Raw genomic sequence first — 26,179 nt, forward strand, 5'->3', positions numbered from 1 at the left:
TCATCCGGGAGGTTAATAACTGTCGGTCACGAGTCCAACACGTGATCTAAGACCATGGTGAATCATGGTGGTGAATCACACATACAGAGAGAGAGTAATGAATGCTTAGCTAATCCTCTGGTAACTATTGTAACAGTTGATAACGTATGTTTTAATTTTCTTTATATACTTATTTCACATTGTCATTATTAGTATTGTCGTGGTTATTATTAGTATTGGTATTATGATTATTATTATAAGTAGTAGTAGTTGTAGTAGTAGCAGTAGTAGTAATTATTATTATTGTTGTTTTTATTATTATTTTCTATCACTTCAACTTTTTTATTCTCTTTTTGCAGGAAACCGAGGTTATGGACATGGCGCACATCCGTGATGCGCGGACTAACAAATACGCCAAGATACCAAGGGTAAGTTGTCCAACGTCAACAGCATCCCCCCCCCTCTCTCTCTCTCTCTCTCTCTCTCTCTCTCTCTCTCTCTCTCTCTCTCTCTCTCTCTCTCTCTCTCTCTCTCTCTCTCTCTCTCTCTCTCTCTCTCTCTCTCTCTCTCTCTCTCTCTCTCTCTCTCTCTCTCTCTCTCTCTCTCTCTCTCTCTCTCATGCGCACACACACACACACACACACACACACACACACACACACACACACACACACACACACACACACACACACACACACCTCTCCCTATTTCGTTTCCCTCTTCCCCTTCACACCTCCCCCCTCCCCCCCTCACCGTCTCTTGTCCCTCCTCCCCATCTCTCCCTACCCCGCCCTTTCTCTTTATTGAGGTCCACAGCCGAATTTTTGTGTTATTTTCGAATTGCTTTTAGATTTTGTTGCCTCACGTGGAGGGTCACCCAGAATAAAAGCGAAACAAAAGCAAAAGAGTCGACCCCAACGCAAGAAGCCCTTTTTCCACATCTCGTCCCCCGTAGGCTTAAAGCCATCTCCCTAGTTGCCCGTCCCCCATCTTTAATTCTCATTTGTTTCGCTTCTTTTTTCATTTCTTTCCTTTCCCCCACTTCCTAGTTGAGCTGTACCCTTTCCAGATCCAAGGTTCAGATGCCGAGCGGAAGTACCCCCCTTCCTCCCCACCCACCCCTACGGCATCCTCCTCCTCCCTTCTCTCCTCTCCCCTCCTGCAAGACCTTTCCAATATGATACGGACGAGTAAGGCGCAACTGTGACGTCACTGGCAGCGAGGCCTTCGCCGTTGACGTCATGACGTGCAACCAGTGCGCGGGAGCGCGTCGCCCGCCCGAGCCAGCCAAACCTAAAGGGGGAAGGGACAGGCGGAAGGACTGCAAAGATCGCCCCTAGTGTTGTTTTTTTTCTCTCTCTTTTTTTCAAGACCACATTAATATTAAAAGATCCTTTCTTTTTTTTAGTAGATTGCATTTTTTCATTTTGATTTATTTGTTTACCTTTAATTTATATTTCTCCCTCCTGTTCATTGTTTTGTTGATAATTAAAACCCGCAGTACTCGGCTCTCCCTGGGTTGGTCGCATATTTTTAATTTTGTAATCAGACCCTCTCTCATCGATGAAAAATGATTACTGTTTAGCATAGACGGCATTTTTTAACCCGTAATTGCGAAAAGCATTGGCATATTATTTTTCATTTTTCATTCTCTTTTAAAAATTAGATTGTGTGAATGTTATTTATGCAGGGATTCTGGTTGGATTTTACCCCCACCAATAAGAACATAAGGATGAAGGAGACCACCAGAGACCATAAGGCTTACACTTCGTAGTTCCATGTCCATCACCACTCGTCATCCCCAACCATGAAAATATATAACCTCTAAGAACAACCAGTAGTTTCAGCATTCACTACATGGTTACCAAGTCTATTCCATATGTTAACCACTCTGTCTTAAACCAGTTCTTGTCCATTTCCTTCTTTAATCTAAATTTGTCCAGTTTAAGCTCATTACAAGACCTGCCCTGCTGTCTTAATATGATGACCTTATCTTCGTCACTTTTGTTAATGCTCCTGACCTGTTGACGACATTTGAATATCTTATTCGGGTCAGACGAAGACGATATATGACTCATCATCACTTCGATTAAATCGTCGGGCGTTAGACAGAATGAAATCAGATAAGCACGTCACTGGCTCAGGAGAGATTTCCCTTAACTGACTGAAATCACCTGACGACAGAGGAACGTCATTAGCAAGAAGGCGAGGGGCCTACGCCAAGAGGCGCTGAGTAGCTGCGCCCGAAGCCGTTACCACTGCCCTCTGTGCTTCAGGGACTGTTCGCGCGGGTAACAAACATTCACTGTTGGAAATAACAGTAATCCAAGATAGACAATAACGGATGCCATTACATACGTCAATGTATCTGTCGTCAGGCATTTTTTATTATGCACAGGGAAACATTGGTCAAAAGATGGAACCTACTGGGGATCCACGTGTCATTGGAATAATACTTTTGCAAACACCCATGGATGGAGCAATTCTATGCAAATCTGTGTTTTATTGTATGTTCCATTATTTTTTATTTTGTTTGCAAAAATGTGTTTATCACTAAGGTACAATATATAGAAATGCATGACATATGCATACATATACCAAAGGCTTTTTCTCTCTTACAAGGGAGGTAGCCAAAAAAAAAGGCACAAAATCCACTCCCACCCATTCCATACCCATATACTCCACTCCCATCCACCCCCTCCATCCCTCCCTCTTATCTTCGCTCCTCCCGGATGACGGGTCATCCCTGCATCTCGGCCACTGCCCTGGGTCAGAAGCAGTGTTGCAAGAAACAGCACATCCACAGCAAGGCCGCTTCATTATATCGGCGACCCCCCTTCTCTGTCCCCTTATGAAGAAATGGAGAAAACGGGGAGAAATCCCTTCGGAATGTGTCAGTTTATTTTTCACGCATAATCCCCACCCCCCATCCCCTACCCATTCCTCATGCATCACAGCATCATCCATACACAACCATTCTCCATTCACCCCAATCTTCTGTCCTGTCCTGTCCTTCCTCAACAGACCTTTCCCTCTTTCCCAATGCCCCTTTTACCCCATCCATCCATCTCATCCTTGATTGTGAACTCATGTTCTCTCCTTCTGCCACTGCCTTCCACACCTCTTTTACAAATATTTCTTCATTCATTGTTTCCATATATCCAAACCATCCCAATACTCTTTCATCAACACCATCTCCCAGCTCCCTTTTCACCCCTGTTCTCCTCACCTCCTCATTTCTCACTCCATCCAGCCTAGTAACCCCTGTCATACTTCTCAGGCACCTCATTTCAAACACATTCAAACTCCTCCTTTCTTCCTCTCTTATATTTCATGTTTCTGCCCCATACAGTGCTGTCGTCTCAATCACTCTTTCATACAATCTCCTCTTAGCATCCATTCCCAAATGTTTATTTCTCATTATACTTTTTAATCCCTCAAGGCATTTACTTACTTCTCTCAGTCTACATTCTACCTCCACCTCTACTTCTCCCTTTCCCACCACATTCGCACCCATCAAAAACTATCCACGCCCTCCAGTCTCTCTCCCTTAATACTCACTTCCAGTCTGTTGCCACTTTCTACCCTTGCACATCTCACCGCCTTACATTTACCCACATTTATCTTCAACTTTCTTCTTTCCCATACCTTCCCAGACTGTGTCACTAACTTCCACAATCCCTCCTCTGTAGGTGTGTGCCGATTCCTTCTTTTTTCAGATGCCAGTGCCGATTCCTATTCACTTTTAGTTGCCGATGCCGATACCGATGCCGATCACGATATATCAGTTTTTGATATAAAGTAATTAAACTATGATTTTTTACTTGCTTTATAATCTATGTAGGTTTATACACGCCAGTTTTTGAGCTGTTGGATGCTAATGGTTGAATGAACTTGATGAACTGCTTATTGACTGACCGCTTTACGATTATCAATGTATGATTGTATTATTATCTATCGGTTGAAAAAGAGGTTAAAAATTACCTATTTCATAGATTTTGATGTACCTACTAACTTCAAGTAACTTGAATCATTTAATGCGTGGTTTTAATAAAACACATGTGCAGAGTGTAAAATTTCTTAATCAATTTCTTAATCCCAACTTTATAGTAAAATCTAAACCTCAGTCTACTTTCTAATATTTGACCCATGGAATCCGGGAAATAGTAAAAAAAAAAAAAAAATCCGCATTCCATGGATTAATAGTCAAATTTAAACATCCACAAATTGAAGTTCAACAGCATCAATTTCTCCCCTGTTTCTGGAGTCAACCGATTACAGTGTGGGGTGTAGACATTACCACCAATGGTGAAGAGGCGTTCACTCTCCATTTAAGATGGTGGAACGCACAGCATTTTGTTGGCAACTTTTCCAAGTTCAGGATATGAGTTGTGGTTGTCGCTCCACCAACCCAAGGAACCCGAGTCACGTGGTTCCAGTGGGAGGGAGCGAAATTTATCAACTTCGCTTTGTAATGTCAGAACAGATGAAGATCTAAATTTTTTTTTTTTCTTTGAAGTTTCACTTTGTCCAAATTTGACTCGCGTGATTGTGAATTTGACAGCGAATCATCTTAACATGAGTCAAAGTCATAGCTGTCATTGTTAAAAAGCATAAAGATATATTGTTATATATTTGTGAAAATACATAAAAAAATATTTATAAACGATTTGTTTGGCTAAATAAATTGCTGCGGAGTAAGTGGGAGTAAATCCGTCCGCCCATTTTTCGCACTTATAAGCGGGTAAAATCGACCGAGTCCACGGACGCCGGGACAGTTTACTCCTATATTACTCCTCGCTTAATTTCTGTTGTAGAAACTTTGCTTTTCAAAAAAAAAAAAAAAAGAAATTATATGTATATATATGTATATGTATATATGTAGTTTAATTTTATATAAGAAATACAAAAATAAAATGAAAAATTTGCTCTAACATTTGCTCTATCATTTACTCCGACTTGTGCTGCTATTTTAAAAGTTTCTCCGGTCGTACGTTCTCTTGTCTGCAGATTTTTTCACCTCTGCATAATATTTTTGAAATGCGTGTTATGGCACTTGATGGCAGTTCAGGTTTACCGCTACCACAGCATATTCCTAGCCACCTCATTCTCTACGGTTGTGATGCTATGTGAAAATAAAATGAAGAAATGATTATTTGGTAGTAGTATACTGTATAACACACAACATGCTGCATGGCCCTATTCAACTACCAAAACAGTGAATAATAGGTGAATTACTGAATTTGCATCGGCATCGGCAAAATATTGCTGATGCCGAATCCCTTTCTAAAAAATGGAGAGTCTCGCCGATGCCGATTCGAAAAAAAAACACTCTTCTTGCCGATACCGATTAATCGGCACCCCTCACTCCCCTGATCCTGCTACAAGCGCAGTGTTGTTAGCAAACAACAACTGGCTTATCTCCCACTTTTCTCCATTTTTTTTATTCATCTCCAATTCCCGACCCATGACCCTTGCATTTACCTTTCGCACCACCCCATCCATGTATAAATTGAACAGCCAAGGCAATATAACACATCCCTGGCGAAGTCCTACCTTTACCTCAGACCACTCACTCTCTCAGTTTCTGATTCTAATACAAGCTCTACTACTTTCATAAAATTTTAGACTGCTCTTAAAAGCCTTCCTCCTATCCCATATATCTGCAATACCTCCCGTAGTGCCTTCCTATCTACCCTGTCATAAGCCTTTTTCATACCCATAAAGGAGAAAAAAATCCTTACCTTTTTCTAAAGCTTTCTCACATATCTTTCCACAAAAATATGATCCACGCAACCCCTACTTGTCCTAAACAAACACTGTTCTTCACCAATTATTCCCTATGTTCCTCTCACAATCAAAACATTCCCATAAGGATTCCCAACTACACTTAACAAGCTGAACCCTCTGAAACTACTACACTCGCACTTGTCCCCTTTTCCCTTGGAAAGTGGAACCATACAGGCATTCCTCCAGTCCTCCAACACTCTACCCTCTCTTAAACAAACATTAAATAACCTTACCAGCCAGTCCACCATCACTGTACCTCCTTTTTTTTAGACATTCTGCATGGCACCCATCCAGACCAGGTGCCTTACCTGCTTTCATCATCTTAACAACTGCCTTCACTTCATCTTTCCTTATTTCTCCTCCATTTTCCTCACTCATCACGGTCATTTTCCTATCTCTTCCCACTGCAACTACCTTTGCCTCCCCATCCTCCTTCACGATTAGCAACTCCCTAAAATACTCTGCCCATCTTCCTCTTACTGCCTTTTCTTCCATTATCATCTCTCCATCTGCATCTTTTGCCTTTTCTTCTCTACTTGATTCGCCTCCTCTTCCTCTCTTAATTTCTTTCCAAAACATTTTTTATTACTTTCAAAAGTTTCTGTCATACTCTTACTCCATTTCACATCTACTCTCCTCTCTGCATCTTTTATCTTATGCTTTACTTGTCTTTTCTTTGTACCTCTTATATGAATCTCTCGTTCTATTTTGTAACCAATCTGTGAATGCTCGCTTCTTCTCTTCTACAGCTTTCGTTGCTTCCTTATCCCACCACTCAATACCCTTCCTTCTATATCCTCCCATCCTCCTTGTTCACACACACCATCTTTGCACACCTTACGAGTATGACTCCCTCCTTGAATCATGCCCATTCCTCCTCCACTCCTAGTTCTACTCTCTCCTTCATTCCCTCCCACTCCTCTTTCAGCTTCTTCTTATATTCCTTCTCCTTTTCTTTCTCATTTAAGCAGTTCACTCTAAGTACCTCCCTACCTTCTGCCCTTTTCCTCTTTCTCGACCTATCCTCCACTCTCAACTTACCTTCCAATTTTTTTTTATCTGATATTCCCCCACTCTCTCCCTTTAGAACATGTACATCCTTAACTCCTTCTATTCTCCTGGTTACCCCTATATAGTCCATTAACGCTCTATCTACCACCCTTTCATCCACCACCCTCTCCCATGTGTATTTATGCTTGACTTTCTTCCTAACACGGTATTTGCTATGATAATTTCTCTTTCTCCAACATCAACTCTCCACTACGATTTTTTCCATGGACTCCACACTTCTCAACCATTCCGTATATTGGTTCGTCTCCTACCCTAGCATTAAGGTCTCCCGATACCACTACATTGACATATCTCCCTAAACCCTCTGTGCACTCATTTAAATCTACCCAAAAAGCCTCCCTTTCCTCTACACTCTTCTCACTACCAGGCTCATACATGAAACTCAACAAAAAGTATATTTGCAAATATATATATATATATATATATATATATATATATATATATATATATATATATATACAATCTCTGCAGGGTCACCCATATCGAACAGGTTTTGTAAGAAAGATCAGACAAAGAGCAGCTCACACGCACAGTCGCAGTACCCACTGCAAACTGGTACGTCCCTGACGGCGAACAGGGAAACTCCTCATAGATTTGAGTACATATATATATGTTCTTACGATCAAACGTCGACGGGAGTACGTCTTCTTGTGCTTCTACATGTGACAAGCTATTGTCCCCAGGGTAAGTTATCGGTGTCGAAAAATCTTTATTTCTTTACTCTAGCTGGTTTTAAGTGATTTTCTTAACTTCGGCTGTTTTTTTAGGTGATTTTCTTAACTACGGCTGTTTTTAGGTGATTTTCTTAACTTCGGCTGTTTTAGGGGTTTTTCTTTGTCTCGGTGGGATGCGGGGGACGGAGTGGGTGAGGGGGGGGGTAAGGAAGGTCCCACGAACACCCGGGCTCGTATCCCAAGGCCCCATTGAAATTGCCTGTTAAAAAGTTAAACTGCAATCTTGCCGACAAATTGATGAGATTAGATCGGCGTGGAATTAAGTAACTCCGTCCTTGGCCTTTTACAACTTTCACCAATCACGTTGACTGTCGTCGACCCGGCAACCCTGGCAGTCGTCTTCACAGACCGCGACAGTCACCTCACTGCTAGGGAACCTCTCCTATGCATGAATAAAGTAGTTTGGTTTTAGTAAAATTAAAGTATATATATATATATATATATATATATATATATATATATATATATATATATATATATATATATTCATTTATGTATATATACATATATATTCATGTATGTATATATACATATATATTCATGTATGTATATATACACCTATATTCATTTATGTATGTATACATGTATATTCATTTATGTACATATACATTTATATATACCTTTATATTGAAGGAGGGTCTAGTGCCCGGAATCGCGATGTAGCAAAAATGACTACCAATAGTGAAGTCATAAACTTTTCTAAGGAGAATAAGAAGTAAGGCATATGAAAAATACATTTAAGAAAATGATAAGCGCACAACTAGCCATCACTTTTAATAAAGTATGCATAAGAGAATATCCTGCCCATATACACCATCAACATATAGGGAAATTAGATTCATATGCTGTAGTCGATTTTCGTATGGTTTCTGGTATTTGGAATCAGTTTTGCGTGTGTATAGTGTGAAAATTGGTGTAAGGACTTCGTTGATATAGAATTAAAGATCCTAGAAAGGAAAAGCTTGACCCTCATGACACGAAGGCAAAAGGAGTTTCTAGACCAGATTTTACTTGGAAAGGGGTGGAATGACTGGGGAAAGAAGTTAGGATTAGTGGGAAAGGCAGGAACGAGTGATGTCAGGGTAGGGAGGTGGGGAAGCTGATTGGTTACCATCAACAAAGTGGCCAGGAGTTATTGTCACTTGGCCTCTCTTTCAGTAAGGAGTATCACAGTCGTCATGAAGCTCTCGGTCCATCTTCTCAGCTGTGCCTATTAAGAATGGCACTGCCATTGGCAAAATTGACTTTATTTTTGTACACCTAACACACAAACATGTACATATACACCGTGGAAAAGTGTATACAAAATTATCAAAAGAGGGCAGATAATCGAGGACAGTAAGTATTTTTGTCTGTTACATCCTCAGGTAAGTTTAAAGACACAAGTGCTGTGGTTATGTACACATAATAGAAACACACGAACAAAAGGAGATGTGTCCTGTGGTGTGGAAAGATGCACTGACCCAACCTTTCCTCATTTTTCCGACCTTTTTGTCTGAAAAGAACGTGATTGTTTAATGTTTTATCTGAGGTATATGTGCAACTAATGTAAATATGAATAATGGACGTATTGAATATGACATACGCTGACCGGATTGATTATCAAGATATTTCCACCCGATTAATCTAGTTGAAGGCCGATAAGGTGAAGGAGGGCAGATAGGGTCAGCGCCCCTGTGCCGTTCTTGTTTGAATATAATCACAACACTTGCTCCATTTCTCTACTCTGAAGAAGTAATACACAAGAGTACCTACTGTCTGCAAATTTCTGTTCTCCTACTGCAATTTACATCCACCCACCCACTCCCATCCGCACTCACATACGTTTGTGTGTGTTTATATATATATATATATATATATATGTGTGTGTGTGTGTGTGTGTGTGTGTGTGTGTGTAAAGACAGACAAATATGGAGGTGAGGTGGCAAAATGAAACGTTAAGGCTAGAGTATGGAGCTTTATTCAGAAACAGATGTTTCGACCTCTTGGGCCGTCCTCAGTGGACTCTCTCTCTCTCTCTCTCTCTCTCCCTCTCTTTTCATATATATATATATATACAATGTGTTTATATAATATATATGTGTGTGTATATATATATATATATATATATATATATATATATATGTATATATATATATATATATATATATATCTTCTTTTAGAATTCCGTCGATATCGACGATGACGTTCTTCTTCTTCACATCTTTGGTATAGTCTTGGGACAGATGTTGATAGTTGTAATGTTTGTCGCCGTTCATGGCTTCTTTAATGACTTCTTGAGTCAAATTCTGATGCGCGCCGCCCCCCGCACATTGGGCATGAGATACCGTCCTCAGTGGGACCTGGTGGGTGGCCCACGGGCTCGTACCTCCGGGTTAGGCTCTGGACTCTTTCTGACTCAAAGGTTTACGTCGGTTGTCGGGTTGTGGTACGCCAGGAACTTCGGTCGGATGCAAGGGCTTCTAGTCTAAAGGGATCTTATCCACACTTCTTCATCTTACTCTGAAGCTGATCCTTGAATCTCTTCCTTGGACCTTTATGTTTGTGGTTTGAGCAATTTCCAGAATTTGAACATGAGGGACACTGTCTCGACTCCAAACAACGAATCTGTTTATATATATATATATATACATATTTATATCTATATATATTATATGTATATCTGTATATATATATATGGATATATATATATTTATACATATATTGTGACGCCTATGGGGAAGGGCCAGGTTCAAAACTAGAGTTCTGTTTAAGAATGATTATTTCCTTCTAAAAAAGATACAAATAAACAATGATCGAAAAACAGAAGTCGCCAAAACTAGCGAAAAGTACAATGTCCGAAACACGTAAATTCACAGAACATAAAAGGCTAGTATTGCCAAGACACGTATATATATAAGTGTCGATCAAATATCGACAATCAATAACAAATAAAATAGTCTTAAAGACAATAAGTGGTAAGGTCGAGAAATATCGACCATCAGAATGGAAACTAAGTCCTACGTAATAATTTACGTAAAAAAATTACAAAGTCGAGAAAATTCTACGACTAAGTCTAAGTCCGACAAAGTGGACGAGTACATGGGGAGCTCTGATAAGCAAGAGTCCACAAAGATTCGAGAAAATACAAGTCGAGATGAAACTACGACTATAATATCTAAGTCCAACGTAGTGGACAAGTGCAATGAGGCTCTGATAAGCAGAGTCCTCAAAGATTCGAGAAAGTACAAGTCGAGATGAAACTACGACTATAATATCTAAGTCCAACGTAGTGGACAAGTGCAATGAGGCTCTGATAAGCAGAGTCCACAAAGATTTGAGAAAATACAAGTCGAGATGAAACTACGACTATAATGTCTAAATCCAACGTAGTGGACACGAGTGCAATGAGGCTCCGATAAGCAGAGTCCTCCTTGACCGTTACAAGCAACGATATATATAGACTCTTCTCCGTAAGATCCGGAGAGATGCCAAGTGTCGCTAGACGCGACGATTAACAAGAGTGTTTAGGAATATTTCCTAGTACATACACGGATATTCTTTACATCAATGAATAGATAATAATATTTGATAAAGTTACCTTGTCAATCTTAGATAAGCAGAAACTTAATAGTTTTTATATGAATATCTATACGTACGTAAATGTAAGTTAGGGACGCAGTTGCCAAAATATTGGTTCACACGCAATTTCTACCAGAACGCAATGTAAGCTATGAATGCCCACACCGGCGTAAATCAAATCCTAAGATTGACAAGATAGATCCACAAGGTAATACACATACATAAATTCATATGCAAAGTATGGAATAGTTTGTCAAAGCACAAAAAGGAACTAAATACATCCGATGAATAGAATTCATCACTTTAAGAGTCTTTAGACGTGGATATACCTCACGTAGGCACAGATCTTTCTCACCGGCGTCCGAAGATTAAGAGAATATGTAATTTCTCTTATCTTACGTAAATCAACTCGTAAGATTGACAAGAGAGATCCACAAGACAATATACATACATAAATCTATATGTAATGTATAGAATATGGTTGACAGTGTACAAAAGGAATGGAATACATCATAAATATATAATTCATCACTTTAACAGTATTCTTACGTCGATTACTGACAGTTGGATGTCGAGAAGTCCACCAAGCCTACCGTGGGAACGGCCGGCATAGTCCGAGTTACACATACGTACATGCGCGCATGTGCGTCTGAATGAAATCTTCACTACGACGAGCCTGTAGTCGTAACTATATATATATATATATATATATATATATATATTATATATATGCCTTTGTGTGTGTTTATTAATCTAATTATATTTACCTAATTGTGTTTGTGTGTATGTGTGCGTGCACGTGCCGTTGCGTGTAGTCTGTGAGCGTATTCGTGTCAGTGTTTCGTTCATCTTGATTCCTCAAGGGAAGTTAGCCAGAGTGAAATGAACAAGAATCGCTGGTCCATGCACCTCACACGGCGTCCTGCGTCTGGCTTTCAGGGATAAAAGTCTGAGTGACGCGAAAGCCAGAGAGTCAATCGATCGTTTCATCATGGCACCCGACCGCTTATCAGCTGCATGTCAAACTCCTCCCTCAATATTCTCCGCCGCTCGCTGCTCCCGCTCATGCTCCATCTTGCCTCCCCTTGTCCTCGCTCTTCATTTCCTTTCCCGCCAGGCATCACCCACGCATCGTCTATATTCCATTTCACTTTAGGAGGAGAATTGTGTAGGAGTGAGGAAGAGGAGAGGTGAGGAACCTTACACTAGGAGACTCTTTGCCGCAACGGAAGCCGGACTTCCGGGGGCATGTTGAAGTCGCCCGGGTTGTTGATGTAGTCATCGAACGATTGGAACCGTCCTTCTACATGTACTTCCTTACTTGGTACGCAGAGGGAGATTTTTTTTTTTTTTTTTTTTTTTCCTCTTATCATGGTGATCTACATTGATGTAAACACATAACTTGCATATACTTTATTTATTTCATTTAATCAGATAATCGGTTTATATGTTATTTATTTAATGTATTTTATTACTTTTAATATATCTATTCTTTTTTTATTCACTTTTTTGTATGAAATGATCTTAAATCCTGTTTTTGACAGGTGAATGAAATCGTCTTGGTGTTAGAACAAGAAATCAATTATGCAAAATATGTTGTTATGTTGAAAGTGCTTAAGATTCTCAAATTCCATTAGATATTATCTAAGGTGAGTTGTAGTTTCTTGATTTTGAATCGGCTGGGGTTTTGTTAAAAAAAAAAACATATATCAATTGAAGCAACCGTCGTGGCGAAATGCATATATTAAAAGCAAAAAAAGAAAAGATTAAGGAAATATGGAAAAAATACAGTTCATTGGACTCGTATTAGCTGTTTTAGTGAGGAAAATATCCAGCTGGAAGCGAACGGCTCTAGTCGGAACCTGGCGTTGCATGGGACTTAGGGTCCGTGGTCCAACGCCATGTGTACTCTTTGCTCCGAACGTCTCCTCATCCTTCTTCTAACTAAACCACTTCATATGTACAGTAACGAGCAAATGTTTTGACCCAGCCAGAGATTTTCATGATACATGATCCAAGTTTTATTATTTTTCTATTTACTCGAGAAAAATACTTAACCGTTAGCTAAATACTACATAGGCATCATTCACTCGACCAAAAAAAAAAAAAAAAAAAAAAAAAAAAAAAAAAATTGACGTTTAAAGAACTGTAACGTGGGTAAAACCTTTTGCTTGCGACAGCACACTGTATTATAACCTATATATCTCAACCTGGCTCTCCTGGGCTCATGCTTAGGTTGGATCCTGACGTGATTGGAACGAACCCGCGTTCGAATCCAACAGTAGCTACAGCCCAAGCACAGAGGGCAGAGGTGGTGTGCGCGTCGCAGTTAAGTTCCTCCTGGCGTGATTTCCTCTCTGTGTTTTTCTTTTGTTCACTAATTAGTTCTCGGGAGTACGTCGACCGGATCTTCCTCGATCCTCTGGTCAAGTCGTGATAACGAGTCTTGACCTTCTTCTCGCCTTCTCGTCAGACGCCTGTTAGGTCATAGCCTGTCAGCTGCCGGTGCCTCATTTACAATTCTCCGCCACTCCATCTTGACCCACTCAGTATTCTTCATTTTCACTCTATAGATGTAGCCTTTGTCGCCGAGTATTCAGTATATTTTTCTATTCATGAAAACACATTTGTACTGAGGTTGAATACTAAAAAGAAAAGCATACACAAATCATCGATACCAACTGTATTTCCACTGTCAAATCCTTAGGTCTCTTTCAAGACTGTCGATGACCGTCCCAGTAGACATTCTAAGCTGCGTCAGTTCAATCTCGTGTAGATTTAACAGTTCATCATAGTAGGTTAATTAGTAAATTATTTTTCTTGTGTAGATGGGGAACGTGCTCAGCTGAAGGGTGGGTACAGAAAAAAAGGGCTTACGATCGATTGAGATCCAGTCCTCTTACATGAACCAGATTGCCAGGGATTAGCTGAAGGAAGCATACAGAAAAATGTAGATAGAATCATATATTTCATTTTGATTACCATTCTCAAGGTACCAAACTTAGCATCATGGTAAGTTGAGGAGTATACGTCTTGCGGCTGAAGCCGTCACTTTTGCCTTATGTGCTAAGAAAAGACACCAGGCCCCCCCCCCCTCCTGCGCCTCCCTCTATTTGAAATGGAACTTCCACGATGATCCCGTGGAGTGATGAGGTGGACGAGGAACATGTTGGGATCACTGCTCTGAGGTTCCAGCGTCTAGAGCGGCCTGGGCGCTGTTTGTGTAGCGATGTTATTGGTTACATCAGCTCTCACGTCCACCACTTTTTCAGAGCGGTCTCCGCTGATCAGATGAAATTACTTACATATATCAAGAACGGCAGAAAAGGCAAAATAAAACAAAATTGGATTAGATTAAATTGAATTAAAGTAAATTAAAATGCCGCTCAAGGTCGATCCATAAAGAAAGGAACTAAGAGTATTCCAATTAGAAGTCAAGTGTCGGTGTCGGAAAAGGGTTTTGGGAGTCCTTTTTTTAAAAGGGAGCAAGTCGTAAACATGGAAAGGCATCAGTGGGAGGTTGCAGAGCCTCCCAGTGGAAAGAAAGAGCTTATTAGTTGGATCATGCAGAGGTAATTGTACAGGAAAGGATAAGACGTTTCAGGAAATCTAATGCTACGGGATCCCCAAGAGAGAGGAGGCACGCAGCGACCGAAATCTGAAGAGTAGTGACCATGAGAATAATAAGAACATAACATAAGAACATAAGAATAAAGGAGACTGCAAGAGACCATAAGGCCTACACTAGGCAGCTCCGTATCCATCACCACCTGTCGTCCCCATCCATAAAGTTGTCTAATCGTTTTTTAAAACAACTGATAGTTTCAGCGCTTACTACATGGTTACTAAGTTTATTCCATTCGTCGACCACCCTATTAGTAAACCAATTCTTGCCTATTTCCTTCTTAAATCTAAATTTGTCCAGTTTATACCCATTACTGCGAGTCCTGCCCTGTTGTTTTATTATGATGACCTTGTTTGCATCTCCCTTGTTATAGCCTATGATCCACTTGAACACTTGGGAAAGGATAAAGATGCAACATTACGGTGGACGGGGAACTGCTGAAGTTCGTTACTAAGAAAAAAGCATATCTAAGGCGGAAGGCTTTGGACTCTACCTTGCACGGAATACTGAGGCTGGTCACCCTAAGTATGAGAACATAAGAATGGAGTAGACTGCAAGAGACCATAAGGCCTACACTAGGCAGTTCCATGTCTATTACCACCTATCTTCCCCATCCATAAAGGTATCTAATATCGTAAAACAACCAATTAATTTCAGCGCTCACTACATGACTACTAAGTCTGTTTCATTCGTTAACCACTATTGGTAAACCAGTTCTTGCCTATATCCTTCTTAAATCTAATATTGTTAATCTTAAAGTCATACCTACGAATCCTGCCCTGCTGTCTTAATATGATGACCTTGATGAGAGCCGTACTCCATATAGTGGTGAACAAGCCTTATCTATAGGTTAGCAGCTAAGTTGGAGTTTCGAAATTTTGAAGGCTGTATAACACGTAAATTGATTGAAACTGCTTCATCAATAGTTGAGATAAGAGTTTTCCAGACAAATGGTACTAGTGAAGTTGTTCTTGCAACAGTTGAGATATGAATTCTACGGTTGAGTTTTTTAGTGAGAAATACTCCCAAGAATGTTTGGGTTGTTAGAAGGAAACATTTTCATCAAAGAAAAGGGAATTCAGGATATTTGTGTCAAGTGGAGAAGTTGAGTTTTGGTGACATTAAACAACAGTTTTCTCTACCCTAGTAAAATATGGTAAAATGGTATTCTTCAGCGGTCCTTATAAAAGATTGAAGCTTAGTTTGAGTGGGACGTCAAGAGAATGTCGAAGAAAAATGTAGTATTATCAGCGTAAGAGTGTATAGAAGTGTGCCCAACTAGATTCTATATGAATAAGATGAAAAGAGTAGGGGATGGAACAGAAATATGTTGGATGCTCAAAGTTAGACATGGGTGAAGAGCAGTGACCGTTTGCAACAGCAGTTACGTAACGGTCAACGGAAAACCAAATAAATGGAGTGTTTTGGCTATACTGTACTTGGCGTGGGTTTAGATAAAGCCTACAGGGCTGTTGGGTTTATTCAACGTAGAACGAAAGTACGTATACATCGGGGCACCAGTCTCGTTGCTATGAATTCCCTTTAGCGGCACAGCTGCATGGCATATACAAGAAATGCCTGTTCGGCGTTTTACAGAGGGTTGCCAATTCTGCTTAACATTCTTGCTTTTCTATCGTAATATGTGTAAGTTAGTTATAATGTAAAGGATTGAATTAGTATTAGTAAATGTGTCTTCACGTGGTGTATAGCTCTAGAATATTGGCTGTGTCTTCTAGGAGGTATGAGAATGTTTATGATATAGTTGGTGAGACTATGCATTCAGTTCGGCTAGTTTTCCATGATCATCACGTGATTGTGATGTCATGCTGAATAAGGGGAAGGTGTTTACGGTTGTTTGGCGCGAAGGAGCCGTGAACAGATTCGGTCACGTGTCATGTCTATGTGACTTGCATATTCTGTTTTAAGCGTTTACGTATTGTATACGAATTGAATATGGTTAAAAACGATAATGTGGTGTATATACATACACACACACACACACACACACACACACACACACACACACACACACACATATATATATATATATATATATATATATATATATATATATATATATATATATTTAACGGTTTAACGGTTACAGGATGCAGACTGAGGAATAGATACCAAATGTCGTTGTCTTGAAAATTAAAGATTCATGCCAGAATCTATCAGATGCTTTTGAAAGGTATAGTACATCAAGAGAGGTCTGACAAATATCCTCCAAAGAATATGACCTAAAGTTGAGTAAGAACGGTAGAAGAGCTTTAGTGGAATTTACTCTGCGGAATCCATACTAGCAATCAGAGGTCATGAGCAAAGAAATCTTTGATAACCGATTAAGTATAGATTTGAAAACTTTAGATGAGCAGGAAATTAAAACAACAGGACAGTAGTTAGAGGGCTGAGGAAGGTAATGTTTCTTTGTAGTAGGATGTATGTAGGTATACTTGAAGCGTTAGGTGCAGGGACATATTAATAGACAGAAACGAAACAGTTTGCCTAGGCTGACACTTTTTTTCTTGTAGTTATGTTGTTATTGTTATTTCTATTATTATTATTATTGTTATTGTTATTACTGTTATTGTTATTATTATTATTATTATTGTTATTATCATCATTATTATCATTATTATATTATTATTAGTAGAAGTCGTAATAGTATCTTGTATAACGATAGAAAGACGCCATCTGGATCATAAGCCTTCTCAATGTCACGACTAGATAGGGCAGAAAAACATCCATGGAAGAAATTTGGATGGAGAGCATAAGTCTGGGATAACAGTAGGAAGGGTACTAGTTCTGGGATCGTCCATAGTAGAGTTTTTCAGAATCTAATAAAACATTGCCGTCGTTGCGAAGCAGAGAAATTTTTGGAAATATTGATGGCTGTGGATCAGAAATCGGGTAAAGAATTAGAAGAAGCAAGTTTCTTACGCGCCTCGCCAAAGAAGACATTTTGTCTTGTTGCGGGCAGAAGTAAATAGGATACGATTCTTAGTTTACATGGTACGGTGCCATTCGTAAACCTTGGCCTTGTCATGGATAACATGAAAAGATTTGTAGTTAAGCCAGGGTTTTAGAGACATGGGATTAGGAAATGTGTGCGGAATGTAATTTCCCATACCTCCGTGATACATTCTACAATCATTCAGTGGTCACGAAGGTGGAAGAAGTAGTCACTCCACGGGAAATAAGAGAAATATTCTCTCGTAGATTTTGTCTGTGGCGCCAAAATACTAGAGGCGTCTACTCGACGGGGGCCCTTGAGGCAGTAGTGAAGTAGTTATGGTGCGAGATATCCAACGGAGAGGAAAGTTTAACTGCTTCCCTAGTGATTCGGTCCAACAGTTAAATAGGTATCGACCCATCTTGTTTTTGCTATAAACAAGACACAAAGGTGTGCAAATGCCCTGGTTAGCTAAAATTATGACGAGAATATCGACACCCTTGTCACGTTCAGGATGCACATGATGCGTTACGATCAGCTCCGTCATGATGAGGAGGAAGAGATGAGTTTCGGCGTAGGGTCCGTCTTCAGATGAAACTGCAGGTTGAGGGTCCACCTTCCTGATGAGACTCTGGAACCTTAATCTGTGGGTAAAACCACTGACAAGAGTGACTTCTCTCGTAGAAGTCGATATGGAGTGATTTCCTCCCTGGCTGGAGCAGCTGGTGAGATTAGTTGCTCTGGGGCCGGAGACGGTGATGAGTTTCTGTTCTGGCCAAAGCCGTTGGCGAACATTGTTCTCTGGCCGGAACAGACGATGAGAGTGTCTTCACTTGCCGGAACAGACGATGAGAGTGTCTTCACTGGCCGGAACAGACGATGAGAGTAATCTTGAGAGCGACGATGCCTTTCAGTACACGTGTCAAGTGGACTCAAGTGCGCACGCGTCGAGACCTTGCTGGTGGCGGGAGAGCTGGTGTGGGAGGTTCGTGGTCTTGCTGCAATGCCTCCGACCTCAAAGTAGCTAGGGACAGGGAAGATCTTTTATTCTAAAGGTCACACACACACACACACACACACACACACACACACACACACACACACACACACACACACACACACACACACACACACACACACACACACACACACACACACATACACACACACACACACATTATATATATATATATATTTATATATATATGTATATATGTATGTATATATATGTAGGCATGTATATATAAAAGATGGTTAGATAAATAATCAAAAAGAATTTACATCTCAACCTCATGTGATTACGGGCAATGTGCCACCGAATGTGAGCAAGCACTGTCCAAGCAGATCCAAGCCTTGGACATTAAACAGTATGAAGAAAATGAAGATCTATACTTACAACGTAAGAACTCTCAGAAGATCACAGGCTGGAAAGTTTAATGGAAGAACTAGACTACATCAAGTGGGACATCATAGGACTGAGCGAAGTCCGTAGAGCGGAAGAAAAGCTGATACAATTACAACATGGTCACCACCTGCTCTACTATAGAGGTAAGGACAAAGAAAGATCTAGTGGAGTAGGATTCTTGATCAACCGAGAAGTTGCTGGTAACGTAGTCAAGTTCAGTAATTTATCGGACAGTGTAGCTTGGGTTGTGATTAGGCTGTTTAAAAGGTACACTCTAAAAATAGTTCAGGTTTATGCACCAGATTCACAGAGTTCAGACGGTGAAATTGAACCCTTCTATGATGAATTAGGTCGGGTAATGGATCAAGAAAAAGTGCACGTTGGTAATAGGCGACTTTAATGCTAAAGTGGGGAAGAAGGTGGAAGATAAGTCATGCATTGGGAAGTTTGGAGTAGGTGAAAGAAATAACAGAGGCGAGATGTTAGTCAATTTTGCAGAGAACTACAACATGAGGATAATGAACACTTTCTTCCAAAAGCGTGTAGGTCGTAAATGGACCTAGAGAAGTCCAAATGGAACAACAAAGAACAAAGTAGACTTCATATTAGGAGATGAGAGCAAGAGCGTTAGCAATGTTACGGTCATAAATAAAGTCAACATAGGTAGTGACCATAGAATGGTAGGTTGCACAGCTAAATTCAATTTCAGAGCCGAGAGAAATAAACTAGTTTTAAAAAAGAAAATAAGCCTTGCAAAGGTTAAGGATAATAAGATGGAATTTCAGTTAGAAATTAAAAATAGATTCGAAGCTCTTAAGAACTAGCGAGGACACCGTGGAAGATATGAATTTGAATTTAGTGAATATCATTAGGGAATCGACAGAGAAAGTAGGAAGTACAAAAAGTATTATAGAAAACAAATACTCCAAAGCTACAAATGACCTAATTAAAAGAAGGAGAACCATGTAGATGAAAAGTAGGAGAGACGAAATGGAAAGAGTAGAACTAAAGAAGCTTATCAACAAAAGGCAGAGATTAAAGAAAAGAAAGCTGATGAGGGCGATGGAAACAAAGCTAAGGACTGCACATAGGAGAATGGAGAGATCAATGATGGGAATAACACTGAGAGACCGAAAGAGAGCAAGGTGGGTGAGAGAGCAGACTAGAGTGAAAGATATTGTGGAGGCAGTAAAAGAGAGGAAGTGGAATTGGGCAGGTAAGTTGGTGCGAACGACTGATGAGCAATGGAGCGAGTGTGTAACTGAGTGGACGCCGCAAGATAGGAAGCGTGGAAGAGGGAGACCAGACAGAAGGTGGAGAGACGAGATCGAGAAGTTTGCAGGAGTGACGTGGCAGAGGGTGGCGGGGTCGTGTGATTCATGGAATGCTATGAAGGAGGCCTTTGTTCAGCAGTGGACTCAGGATGGCTGATTTGATTGATTGATTGATTGATTGATGTACTGATTGTAAATTTTGCGTTTCAAGTGTATAGGTAGAAAGCTTCTCGTGATGTTCTTATATTTACCAAACAATTTCCTATCAATTGTGATTCCCTTCATTTTATGTCATAACCTTTAGTCAGTTTTATCAACTGATCTAAAGCATAATCTTTAGCATCTTCCAGATTCCCAACATTGATTGCAATTGCTTTGAACTTTCGAGTGGATCATTACTTTGATTTACTCTTATTCATCTTCAAACCTACTTTGAGAGTTTCCTTGTTGAGATCACTCATCACATCTTACAAGTCTTCTGTTGTTAAAAAAGAAAAAAAAAATAACGCCATCCGCAAATCAGATTATTCACCATGTGTTCAAACCTTTTCCCTCCAAACTCAACCTCCAGAAAATCTTTTATACACAAGCTGCAAATATTTTGGATGAAATTGTATTGCCTTTCCGTACTCTTTTCTCGATCTTTATCATGCCTGTATCTATGTAGTCTAATTGTATTCCCTTTCGCATAAACGTACTGTCGAATGCTTTCAATGTGTTCCTTTGATCCCTGTTTGTGTATAAAATTCAGTATTGTCGTTTGTTCTACCGAGTCAAAGGCCTTTTCATAATCTACAAAAGTTAAAAAACAAAGGGTTATTGTATTCTGTCGTTTTCTCGATTAGTTGTTTCATTGTCTGCAAATGGTCCTCAGTGGAGTATCCGCTTCTAAAGCGTGCCTGTTCTCGTTGCTGGTTTTCATCTAAAACTTTACTTAATCAATTTGTAACAACCTAGAAAATAATTGATACACATTTGATTACACATTTATTGATCGATAGTTGCTAAGGCAAGTTTTGGTCTCCTTTCTTGTGAAGTGAGATCACTATAACATTGCTTCATGATTTAGGAACGCTTTCATGACGTACACACTGGGTACATAGTTGAGCTGATCTACAGAGAATTTTTCTTGTGTCTCTCTCATTTGTAACTTCTGGTACACAACCAGCGCCTACATGTGAATTTACTTTTGATAATCTCCCAATTTCCACATTTCAAAGATATAATTTGCTGCTTCCCTAAGGTTAGTCTGCACTCGATCAGTTTGATATTTCTATCTTTTTTCAAATAGTTTCCATTATATGATTTCATCTTTTTCTCTTCTCTGACCTCTGCTTGGTCAGTTCACCAACCTAGGGTCGTCCCTCCTGCAATTAATCTCCATAGTCCTTTTTACTAGGGAATTTGTAAAATTGAAGTATGTGCTTCCGCTTAGTTTTCATTTAATCTCTACTCGTACCTATTCCGTAATGATATTCAATTAATAAAAATTCATACCCTGAAGGACAACTGTGACTTGTTTAATGTGAGGGATTTTTTTTTTCTTGAAGTTCTCGAAGTACCGCTTTATTATCTCATCTACTACTATCTCAGTATAGTCATCATTGATATTTGGACAATTTCATGGAAAAAATCCCTCACCACATCAAAACTTAGTCCTGTACGAAAAGACCTCTGTTCTTTGCTTGTAAGGAGAACGAAAAAGTAATGAAAAGGATAATTAACAACAATGTGACCCCTACTGACCCTAACACTAGTCTGAAACTCATTATTTTTTACAAAACCAGAAGATTACAAAGGATTACAAAGGCGGAGCATGCCGACAGGAGACCTTTTGGTCCATATCTAGGTCGGATGCGAAAAAATTATAATAATGATAAATAGATAAATGAATAAATAAAAGCTATAATAATGTAAATAATAAATGAAATACATAAATATACACATAGGTATAGTTAACTAATAAACAAACAGGTAAATAGTAAATAATGATAAATTGACATATAACTAATGATGAATGAGAATCAAGCAAATGATAATAATCAGACAGATGATAACAAAACAAACAAATCATATAAAATAAATGATAGTCATTACAGCATCCTAGGTGTTTATCTAAATGATTCTTAAAGCTTCGAACTGAACTACATTGCACTGCCTCTGCAGGAAGTTTATTCCATTCATTAACTACACGGTTGGCGAAGTTGGTTCTACCCACTTCCAAATTAAATCTATTTCCTGACAGTTTGAGACCATTGTTTCTTGTCTGATTCTCATTCAGTGTGAAATTTTTGTCGTAATAAGGCACAGCTGCCTCACACAGACAAGGCCCTTACAAAAGGTGAACCTTATATATTAATATTCCTGCAACATTTGTGACAGCAGTAGCTTTGATTCACGGTATATATGTTTCACTACTACTAACTCGTCTAAAAGGATGACAACACATGTACAAGATAGGAAAATTTTACAGACAGAAATTTGGATGCAGTATGGGGACCAATCTCTCTCCAGTACTTGCAAATTTGTACATGGAGTTTTTCGAAACTGTCTATTTACCGGACATAAGCCACCAGAGATGTTCTGGTACAGATATGTGGACGACGTCTTTACGGTATGGAATGAAAAATGGGGATCTTTTGAAAATTTTCTTGCCAAATTGAATAAGTTAGCACCAACAATAACATTTAAAGTAGAATGGGAAGACGATCACAAATTACCTTTTCTCGACATTTTGGTGATCAGACGTGCGGACCAACTGTCCTTCACAGTGTACAGAAAACCTACACATACAGGAAGCTATCTACATTTTTTCAGCCATCACCCAGACAAAATTAAATACAGTGTAGCTTCGGGCCTATTTCTTAGAGCCCTCAGGATCTGCAGCCAACCTTTTTTAGAAACTGAATTAGCCACAATACATTCCCAGCTTACAAAAATAGGTTATCCAAATTGGTTCCTATCAAAAGCGCTTAGCAAAGCTAAAATGAGTTTTTACAAAATTACCCCTAACACTAATAGTAAATTCGTTTGGGATAAGAAATGTATCACTCTACCTTTTAATAACACAATACAAGACATTTCAAAAGTATGCAATGACAAAATAAATGTTGTATTCAACTATCCCAACAGCCTTTTCAGCAAAGTGGTAAATGTCCATCATAGAGCTAAGACGGATGACAGCCAAGGAGTCTACAAAATACCTTGTAGAGATTGTGAACTAGTTTATTGGGGCCAAACGGGAAGAGACCTCAAAACAAGAATTAAAGAACATAAGAACTCCGTGAAATATGCACAAGAAAATTCTGCCGTATTTCTACATACAATGAAAAACCATCGCATTAATTGGGAGAAAGCAGAAATCATCTATAACTCTAAGTGCAGTTTCCGGAGGAAGATCATTGAGTCATCTTTAATTAAAATTGCCCAAATTATACCACACCAAAGGACAGTGGTCATCAGATTGTTTAACATCATTAACAATTAAAAAATGTTACCCAATGTAGATGGCCTGGAAGATAGCAATCACTTCCAAGGCAGTGTCATTTGAGCCACTTTCTCATGTTCCCTTGTACATCATGTAACTATATGCTGAAGAGGACCACAGAAAGTGGTCGAAATATACAGTTAATTCTATTTGCCATCCGTTTACTTTCTCCGACAGTGGAAATTTTTCATCTTATCTATGTGTCACGGCATAGTCCCCCCTGATATATATATATATATATATATATATATATATATATATATATATATATATATATATATATATATATGATTATTCACCGTGTCAAATACAAATTTGAGGACAGAGAGGAAACGGAAACACGAGAAGAGCTTTGAGTGTTTCAGTTTCCTCTGTCCTAATATATATATATATATATATATATATATATATATATATATAATACACATATATACGTACATAAACATATATACATACACATACAGTATGTAATAAATAACAATGGAAGCCGAAGGCTATTAATGGCACTTGGCAGATATGAGAGATAAGGTTGAAGATTACCACTTGCCTCCGACATAGGAATTCCATTACTTCTTGCACAGCCCGATCACTCATGATTTGTCGAAAGCGGGAGAGCGGTGCTCTTGGTGCCAGCTAGGCTTTTCTTTTTATAGTTCTTGTGTGTGTTTCCTGTATCGTTCCACGACCACTGAACGTGGTGCATTGAACGGCTGGGCTACGGCGGGGCTCTACTCTGAACGGAATCACTTAGTGACTGCCGGAGATTAAATATGTATGACACCCCCACCTCCACCCTCTTGGTCGGAGCCAAAGGGTTTGGCTTTGCATCTTAAAAAGAGCCCTTTGCCACTTCCTTCGTCCATCCTCCTCTCCCCCCACTCCTCTCTCCTCTCCTACTGTACCTACTCCTGTTTTTTTTTCTTTTCCTTTCCTCACCGATCTTTATCTTCTCTATCCAATTCTTTCCTCTCCTCTCCTTTTCTCCTCCTCTCTCCTATCTTAACCTTTCCCTTCCTCTTTCCTTCCCTGTCATTTCCTCTTTTTCTCTCTCGCATATTTTCTCTCGCCTCCTCTCCTCCCCTGCCCTCTCCTCTTCACCCGGTTCTTCTCCTCTGTCTTCTTCTCTTCTCTCATCTCCCTATTCTCGCATTATCTCATTTCCCCCCGTCTGAGCCCGCCAACCACAAATCTCTGGCCGGTCCTTCGAGCTCACTTCCTCCGCACCGGGTCTTTCTGATTCGTGGTTCTGATCCTGTCTTAAACATGAAGGCACACAGGGCCATCTTGTAACCCTTCATTATCCGGTGGCGCCAGGCTATTCCATTCACTTCCATGGTACCTACCTGCCGGTGAATGGGTTTTAGCCTGTCTCGGTAGCCCCTCTCCGTTCTGGCTGGCACTTCCTCATCTCGGTAGCACCGCACCACCTCGTTAGCGAAGTGATGATGCCGTGTTTCAGCCGGCCCCTTCCTCTCTCTGGGTGCCACGTACTCGTTTGTTATGGCCGCCGCCGCCGCCACCGCCAGCTGCGCTTTTGTTCACCTCCAAAGCCGTGCGACAGAACAGCATGCGACCACGTTCCGTATATTTCACCTTTCAAAAATATGGATGATCTATGGATTTATGTCTGCCATCAGGGGACTCTGTTCAACCGAAGGAAGCTCCGCTGTGCACAGAGAAATGTTAAACGTATCTCGATGAACCCTTCCAATGAAAATTAACTATTTCTGTTACTTCCGGCTGCCGCCAGACAATTTTCTTCAGCCGAGGGGAACCCCCTCTTGGACGTAGGGGAAGAGTTGGTGATGGACGTGGGAGCCTGACAGTTGGCGCTACAACATCGCTTATCCAAGCTTCTGTATTTGCGCAGAAGCTTAATCTGTTTACTATCATATTAGGCGCCGCTGGACAGAGGGACAAATCGGAACCTCCGGCAGTGGGCCAGACCTCTACTCCAAGTGCGGAAAAGAACTGCACATACACTTGTACTTGTATCTTACATATCAACACTCGAGGGTGAATATACTCGTATATTACTGTGTGCGTGTGGGTTTGCGTGTGTTTGTATGTGTGTGTGTGTGTGCGTTTGTGTGTGTGTGCGCACGTGTGTATGTACGTGTGTGTGCTTTTATGTGTGCGTGCGTTTGTGTGTGTGTGCGCGCGTATGTGTGCACGTGTGTGTGCTTTTATGTGTGTGCGTGCGTGTACGAGTATATGTTGTGTGTGTGTACGAGTATGTAGTTTATATGTGTGTAGTGTGTGTGTATATTCACCATGGTCTTGGATCACGTTAGAGCTCA

At 40.0% G+C, this 26,179-nt stretch overlaps 1 protein-coding gene across 5 annotated transcripts in view; it reads left to right on the forward strand.

Annotated features, from left to right (window-relative positions):
- Plc21C (Phospholipase C at 21C) overlaps positions 1–26,179 on the forward strand; it is a 952,170-nt gene that overhangs the window by 510,537 nt on the left and 415,454 nt on the right. For all 5 annotated transcript variants that reach the window (XM_076198141.1, XM_076198143.1, XM_076198142.1 and 2 more), the window contains exon 3: positions 339–407. In XM_076198141.1, coding sequence (XP_076054256.1) covers positions 339–407 — 69 coding nt within the window. The remainder of the gene's footprint in view (positions 1–338; positions 408–26,179) is intronic.

The sequence above is a fragment of the Oratosquilla oratoria genome, chromosome 14, assembly GCF_046742065.1.
Source record: "Oratosquilla oratoria isolate Oo_2021 chromosome 14, ASM4674206v1, whole genome shotgun sequence".
In the NCBI taxonomy this organism is placed as follows: Eukaryota; Metazoa; Arthropoda; class Malacostraca; order Stomatopoda; family Squillidae; genus Oratosquilla; species Oratosquilla oratoria.